The 8,697-nt window shown below is 34.3% G+C and overlaps 1 protein-coding gene across 1 annotated transcript in view; it reads left to right on the top strand.

The window, feature by feature from the left end:
- The first annotated feature begins 531 nt into the window (after nt 1–531).
- The window catches only part of LOC127867971 (uncharacterized), a 38,773-nt gene continuing 30,607 nt past the window's right edge, over nt 532–8,697 (top strand). The window contains exons 1-3 of the mRNA XM_052409503.1: nt 532–552; nt 4,834–5,073; nt 5,959–6,198. Coding sequence (XP_052265463.1) covers nt 4,851–5,073; nt 5,959–6,198 — 463 coding nt within the window. The 5' untranslated portion in view covers nt 532–552; nt 4,834–4,850. The remainder of the gene's footprint in view (nt 553–4,833; nt 5,074–5,958; nt 6,199–8,697) is intronic.

The following is an 8,697-nucleotide window of genomic DNA, read 5'->3' as shown; positions in this document are numbered from 1 at the left end:
CGTCTTTAGCTTTAAAATGATATATAGTTTGACCATATTGTACCATATTGAATAAAGAAAAACCAAAGCAAAGTTTAATGAATTTTATCCCCCCCCCCCCCCCATGAACCTTAAAGTCATTTAATTTGGAAATTACATATTGTCACGAGTAAAGATTAAGCATTAACCAAACCAATAGTTCCCATCACACAAACATCATGTTATATCATTATTTTTACAAAGATTTATGTAGACTTAGGTAGATTTGTAAAGATTTGGGTAGTTTTGGGTAATTCGTGTCTCCGCACTGTAACAACAACAACCACACACAACATGAAGTAATTGTCCTTGCGTTCTATGCCCTTTATCAAAACTGTCGTTTGTTAGGTACACATAACGATTGGTTATAGAGCTTTATTTATTTTCATTCAGTGCTGTCATATGTAAATCGTAATTAATTATGCATAATTATTACTATTATAAATTGTCAATGGTTCCGGAAACGAAATTCCGGACAAAGGCATTGCTTCATTCTTTTCTTTTCTGATAGTCAAACAAATAGTGCACGGAAAGGTAATTCTGAAATGGATCAAAGGCCTGTAGAGGTTCTAAATGAATCTGATGAACTGATCGCAACAGCGATCCAAGAGGATTCCACAGATTAGTCCAAATAATTAGACGTAAGCTACCCCGCTTACGTCTAAACGGCTACCGTCGTTTTCCTATAGCAAATTGAGTTCAACTTAAACTTCAGTTTTTCTCGTTAAATCTTTGCTTATGCATAAAATTATCATTAATTAGTCATAAATGTGAGCGATTACCTCTTAAATGTGTAAAAATTGTGCTTTTAAACCAGTTATGTACATTTTTAAAAATAAACATACACAACACACGAAGTGTGTTTGTCGTTTATAGAATTACATTGAATTATCTTGAACGAAATTATTTTTTGAATAGGTTACACATAACCAATTGTTGTTGTACAACAAACCACATCACTTTTTAGGTTTTTGTACTCTTTAATTAAATGAAACCTATATGTGTGTGTTAAAACTACCAGTTGTATCACGGAGTGTATATTGATAGGAGATGGATCGAGTATTTGACCCTTACTGTAGTAAATTCAATCTTCTGCAAAAACTATTCATCCGATTTTATTGGTTTGTACGTTATCTTGTTGCTTATTAATTCCTCTTTCAAAAAATATACGTTTTAGTATATTCCCGTTGTTATTAATGGATTTATAGCGAGATAAACACAAGAAATACAATTTTTTTGTTTTACCACCGCGCGTTTTACCGTGTTGTGGCTATCGATCTTATACAATTAGCGTACAGCGAAGCGCCGAGGTTATACATTTTGATGTACCCACTCACGTCTTTTGTTGAATTATAGTTTCATTTCTCGACCGATTTTGACAAATTATATATCATTAGAAAGCTTACGTTACGTAGTAAAAAGATATATAAATATATATTCAGTTTTTCTTCTGATTTCTACAGCCCGGCGAGTTATAACTTTAACTTTTGCAAATATCATACCGTTTTTGAGTTTAGAATCTAGATTTACGGTTGACATGTTCGTACTTAATACAAATTTGTAGCGTTTATATATGGAGTTCAGTTTAAAAAATTACACCTTGCTTAGGAGAATAGAATTCTGTATACGATAGAAAAAAAAAATGTTTAAAAACGAAAGTAATTAAGGAATGAAGGCGGAAGAAAGTAGCGCGCGTTCCTTACGCACTGAACTGATGCTACGGTCTTGGGGATTATGCTTTTGTTTAGAAACCGGTCATTGAGTTTCCTTTGCCATGATTATTATATTTGTTATGAAATATATTGTAGTATTTTGTTCACGAAACATATCAATAAAGCTTATTATAAATAAATCTTAACAAATTAACGATTTCAGCTCTTGTTTATAACACAGAAAGGGTGTTAAATTTATGATGAAACAGCGTATATAGCGGACCCTCTCGATTTTATTCGGCTTTGCATGCATACTTGAAATAAAATGGGTGTCAAAAACATTCATCGTTTGCTGTTAATTATCAACGAGGGAATTATGTATAATTATATATAATGTTATTTACCTTAAATTGTCAGTTTATTAAAGATTCTTGAAAATCACGGTCGGTGTTACGCGAGTCATTTCGTATTTTGACATCTGGGAATCATGTCCAACTATTCAAAATCAGATTTTTTTTCACTGGGACGATGACGGCTTAGATTTAGACAGGCAGACAGATACATGTAGTGTATTCAGACTTATACAACAGTACATCGTTTTCAACTCAAATATATAAATTATTTTTAGACGAATTGTTAGGTGATTACACATATAGCAGTGATGATTCTGAGAATGTTGCCATGTTTCTTATCCGTGTAATCTAGAGTCCGTGGTTTGAGTTTTTTATCGCGGTGTTCAATAAAAGATATCTCAATAATCTTGTTTATTGATAGATCTGTGGTTTTATTGCCCCTGTGTTCAGCACAAACCAATTATCTCGTTATGATCAGATACTGTGCCGACCAATACTAAATAACACTATGGTGTCATATGCCACAGCAGGGACCTATACTTGTGATCATGGAGTCTAAGTGCAAGACTTAAAAAAGTATGTTGTTTCGCTTGCGGTTGTTAAAGCCAAAACGGGGCTTCCCAGCTGGCACAGCTGCTGATATTCGGATCTGAATACTTAAACTTATTCAGACCTTATTCCTAACCATTGCGCGTTTTACGTATCGGATTTTAGGCGGGAATACAACTCAGTGAAACTATTCAATTTTTTATACAACATTAAGCATATTAACAGTTATTGAAATTAACAATATCAGCGACATCTTTTTAAAGACTAAACACCTTTTCAAGTATCGAATTTAACATGTCAATAAAATATATTAATACCAAAAAAGGTTTCATTTAATATTGTTCACATTAAACCTTTAAATGAAAGTGTCGCTTTAACTATTTTCCGTGTCTTATTAAGCCGCGAATCGTTTGCTAAAAACAGTAAACAAAAAGGGCTACAGGTTCTAATTCTTAATGAAATACAAAAATAAGTATAACATAATTAATAACGTCCATAAACACACACGGCAAGATCAAAGTTTTAATGGAAAACTAATATGACATTCCACGTAAATTATTATTTTCGTCTAAATCGAATACTATATATAGAGAAACAATGTATTTATAACCGACCAATGAGGTAATATTATGCAACTTTCAATTTATACAGTGCTATATGGCAACAATATGGAATTTGAACAGTGGTAGTGTTTTAAGGTCTGGACTATCATTACTTGTAAGTTTGTATAAACATTTTTCGAATGCAATTAGTAAAATAATGTTTATATTTTATGTTTAATAATTTATTGCATGATTATTATGTGCTGTTATATGAATTTGATGCCGTTAAAGCTTCCGACATGAATTCATGTCGGAACGATGATATTGCAAAATAACGTTAAACGATATGAGGTCGATGTAAATCGACCTCATATTTATAGGAGTATCCACAGATATGCTTGACTTGGAATCCGGGTCCGTTCGCCCTAATTTCTGTTCGCCCTAAATCCTGTTTGCCCTAAAACCTGTTCGCCCTGGGTCCGTTTGCCCTAAATTTTATTATCAAAGCAGGTAAGCAATAAATAAAACGAAATTTGTTATCTTTTATAACATTTTAATATATAAATGACAATTTAAGCTACAAACTTGCCTATATGTGTGAAAAAACAAGAAGGTGCTCTTTAACGTGTAAGCGTGTTTGTAACAAAGCCGTCGAATGCCAGTAATTTTCTCTTATTGTTTAGTTATCAAAATGAAAATGAAATACGATAGAGACAACATTCACTAAGACCGTAATGGACAGAATGATAAATTATTAAGAACTAAATAATTTATCGTACATAAATGAAGATCCCGTTACCAGTTACATTAGATGGAAATAATGAAATCCTTAAGGAACATTAAAATATATAGAAAAAGTACGTACGATATGTTTTTATTATATGCAATTGACAAATTAAATTAAACTAACCAGTTCCACATAGCCGATGCTGCCACCGTTCACAAACGTCGCGTGTAATCACATGTCGTACCTCCAAATTGCACGAAATGCACAACAGATTATCCATTTTTGAAATAATAGAACCAGACATTTTAGCTCCATTTTATATACTGTGATAATTCACAGTTAGGTTATTCCGAACATATCAAACAAAAAAGTGTTACCGAAATATAAAAGACGGCGCTCTTTAACTTGTAAGCGTATTTGTAACAAAGGCCAGTAATATTCCTTAATTGCTTATTATATTAATTTATGATGAAATCTAAGGTACAAACTTGCTTGAATGTGTGAAAAATCAAAACGGCGCTATTTAACTTGTAAGCGTGTTTGTAACAAAGGCCAGTTATTTTCACTAATTGCTTACTATATTAATTAATGAAAACTTAAGGTTCAAACTTGCTTATATGTGTGAACAATCAACTGTTCATACCCCGATATGCACATGATAATATAGGGCGAACGAACCCAGGGCGAACGGACCCAGGGCGAACGTGTAACTAGGGCGAACGGACCCGATACCCTTGACTTGCCTGGTGACGAGTGTTACAGTCTAGACCAGTAAACAGAGACAGGGGCTTATAACCTAACTGACTTGGCAGTCAGGGGGTTTCAGCCTTATATAACAGGGGCCTATTAAAGGCCCTTCCCAATTGAAAATTTCTTTAAAATCCAGCAGTTTTACCAAAAATTCTAACATACACTAGCTTTTTCATTTCCCAAAGCAGTAATTTTAGCGAGAATTCTTCCCAAAATGAGCAATTTCTTCCCAAAATCCATAGGCTATGGCCTCTTCCCAATGAAGCAAGGAAAACCCCTGGCAGTAGAGGATGCTGATAGTACTGAGATGGCTGAAGATCTGGTGGGTGACATGGGCACTGCTAATGAAGAGGCAGGGGACAATATTTGCAAAGATGATGGCGTGACTAGAGTGGACAGTGCTGAACAGGACACTGAGTGCAAGAGCATCACAGCCTATATGCCAGCCACGCAGACAACTGGAAATGGTAACTTTTCAGAAGGTAAACATATAGTTTGACCATATTGTACCATATTGAATAAAGAAAAACCAAAGCAAAGTTTAATGAATTTTATCCCCCCCCCCCCATGAACCTTAAAGTCATTTAATTTGGAAATTACATATTGTCATGAGTAAAGATTAAGCATTAACCAAAACAATAGTTCCCATCACACAAACATGATGTTATATCATTATTTTTACAAAGATTTATGTAGACTTAGGTAGATTTGTAAAGATTTGGGTAGTTTTGGGTAATTCGTGTCTCCGCACTGTAACAACAACAACCACACACAACATGAAGTAAATGTCCTTGCGTTCTATGCCCTTTATCAAAACTGTCGTTTGTTAGGTACACATAACGATTGGTTATAGAGCTTTATTTATTTTCATTCAGTGCTGTCATATGTAAATCGTAATTAATTATGCATAATTATTACTATTATAAATTGTCAATGGTTCCGGAAACGAAATTCCGGACAAAGGCATTGCTTCATTCTTTTCTTTTCTGATAGTCAAACAAATAGTGCACGAAAGGTAATTCTGAAATGGATCAAAGGCCTGTAGAGGTTCTAAATGAATCTGATGTACTGATCGCAACAGCGACCCAAGAGGATTCCACAGATATGCTTGACTTGCCTGGTGACGAGTGTTACAGTCTAGACCAGTAAACCCAGACAGGGGCTTAAAACCTAACTGACTTGGCAGTCAGGGGGTTTCAGCCTTATATAACAGGGGCCTATTAAAGGCCCCTTCCCAATTGAAAATTTCTTTAAAATCCTGCAGTTTTACCAAAAATTCTAACATACACTAGCTTTTTCATTTCCCAAAGCAGTAATTTTAGCGAGAATTCTTCCCAAAATGAGCAATTTCTTCCCAAAATCCATAGGCTATGGCCTCTTCCCAATGAAGCAAGGAAAACCCCTGGCAGTAGAGGATGCTGATAGTACTGAGATGGCTGAAGATCTGGTGGGTGACATGGGCACTGCTAATGAAGAGGCAGGGGACAATATTTGCAAAGATGATGGCGTGACTAGAGTGGACAGTGCTGAACAGGACACTGAGTGCAAGAGCATCACAGCCTATATGCCAGCCACGCAGACAACTGGAAATGGTAACTTTTCAGAAGGTAAACAACAATTTGTCCATAAATAAAGTGATAAGATCAAGGATAAAAATTATGTCTGTTTAATGTAACGTGTTTATTTACCCATGGTTTTATAGCTGGCCTAATATTTCCAATATTTCCAGATTTACTGGCCCTTAAGGACAAGTAAGCCACTTGCCCTGCAGATAAATCTGCTTGCCCTCTGTTATTGATACATAAAAAAAAATATTCTTATAATAAGAAACCAGGACTTATTAAAAGTGATATTATAGGCATTTTTCACTGTTGAATTGAGCTGAAAAGAATTAACAGGTCAAAAGAGTGAGTTAAAATGAGGTTACTGACCAATTATATGCAACTCATCTTGCTACCAGTTGTTCATAAAAAATATATATTATATTCGATATTTTACATGACTCACCAAGTCCTTTAAGCCGAAATGATCCGTAAAACATGCAACTCATCTTGCTTCCAGTTGTTTATAAAAATATACATTATATTTGATATTTTACATGACTCACCCAGTCCTTTAAGCCGAAATGATCCTTGGAAACAAAATATTGTCTTTGTGTCGTATGAACGAATCTGCACTAAAACTAGATTTACTATCATAAAGATTCACACACATAGTAATCGAATCATTTCTGTCGTCAGTTGTCAAAACGAAAGTACAGTTGATATTAAAATGCATTATTTTCCTCTTGCCGGGATATTGTTTTAGTATGTTGATGCTGCATTAAAGGCCCTATAAAGGTGACAAATCCAATTATTATGCATATAAACTGGTATAATTTTTACCGGATTTCAGTTACTCTTGCATAAAAAATGCTAATAACACAGCTTAGGTGCAACATTGTCAAGAATTATGGAAGATATACTCATTTCATAATTGGAAGAAATGTTAACAACTTGGCAACTAACGTGATGTGTAGCCTCAAAGCGGTGACATATGCTAAAAATAGCCGAAAGAAAAATGAATTTTAATTCTATTTTAAACTACTTTTTACCAGCAGAAAGTAACTTATTAGATCACTACAAACGTTTTAACCATTTAGAAGAGACCTACTTTGTGAGTGATATCGGAAAACGTTGAAAATCAACGATATATTTTTGGTTACCTTTCACTTTCACTTTCCCGAGTAAATAAACTGATTGTTTGTTAACACGATTGACTTTGAGGACACTGTATTTTGAGCTCAAAACAAGTTGTTTTGCTCATATTTTTATGGTAATGTCCAATAGGCAATAGCATATATATATTGTTTTTTGATAACCTTTATAAATAAAATATGTAAAAAATATAAAAAAATCGGTAAATAATTACGGATCGTCACCTTTATAGGGCCTTTAACAAATATAAGTGTATATGAAGTGAAAACACCAAAGATAAACAACGGTTGCGATAGACACCTATAAACTGTAAGATGCCCATAATATCACTTTTATGAAAGACAAGCTTGATTAAAAAATGTTAGTTAATCTTGGTTACTCTGTTGACCGTTAATTATTCCCTTATATGAATAATTAAAACAATTATATAAAAATTCAATTGATACAAAATACTCAAGTTGAAATAAATTCTTTACAGAAAGACATGTCTGTCTTTTTCAATGTATCAGTACTAATAACTTCTTAATAAATAAGCCAAAACATTACATTTCAAGAAGTGTCATTCACAAAACAAGCTCATTCTGCGCTCCTGATTTTTACAATTATTTTATTGTGCCTGTGGCATTATTGACATCATTGAAATATTGCAGTTTCTTTGTGTACATTATATTTATCATTAATATTTGTTAGAATTGCTTTTAATGCCCCCCTTCGAAGAAGAGGGGGTATATTGTTTTGCACATGTCGGTCTGTCGGTCAGTCCGTCCACAAGATGGTTTCCGGATGATAACTCAAGAATGCTTAGGCCTAGGATCATGAAACTTCATCTTTACATTGATTATGACTGGCAGATGACCCCTATTGATTTTCAGGTCACTAGGTCAAAGGTCAAGGTCACAGTGGCTCAAAATAGTAAAATGGTTTCCTTATGATAGCTCAAGAATGCTTAGGCCTAGGATCATGAAACTTCATAGGTTCATTGATCATGACTGGCAGATGACCCATATTGATTTTCAGGTCACTAGATCAAAGATCAAGGTCACAGTGACTCGAAATAGTAAAATGGTTTCCGGATGATAACTCAATAATGCTTAAACTTAGGATCATGAAACTTCATAGGTACATTGATCATGACTGGCAAATGACCCCTATTGATTTTCAGGTCACTGGGTCAAAGGTCAAGGTCACAGTGACTCGAAACAGTAAAATGGTTTCCGGATGATAATTCAGAAATGCTTACGCCTAGCATTATGAAACTTCATAGGTACATTGATCATGACTGGCAGATGACCCTTATAAATTTTCAGGTCACTAGGTCAAAGGTCAAGGTCACAGTGACTAGAAATAGTAAAATGGTTTCCGGATGATAACTCAAGAATGCTTACGCCTAGGATCATGAAACTTCATAGG

Source organism: Dreissena polymorpha, chromosome 2 (genome assembly GCF_020536995.1).
Source record: "Dreissena polymorpha isolate Duluth1 chromosome 2, UMN_Dpol_1.0, whole genome shotgun sequence".
NCBI classification, from domain to species: domain Eukaryota; kingdom Metazoa; phylum Mollusca; class Bivalvia; order Myida; family Dreissenidae; genus Dreissena; species Dreissena polymorpha.
The sequence above is the reverse complement of the archived record's forward strand: the minus strand, read 5'-3'. Positions and strand labels throughout refer to the sequence as shown.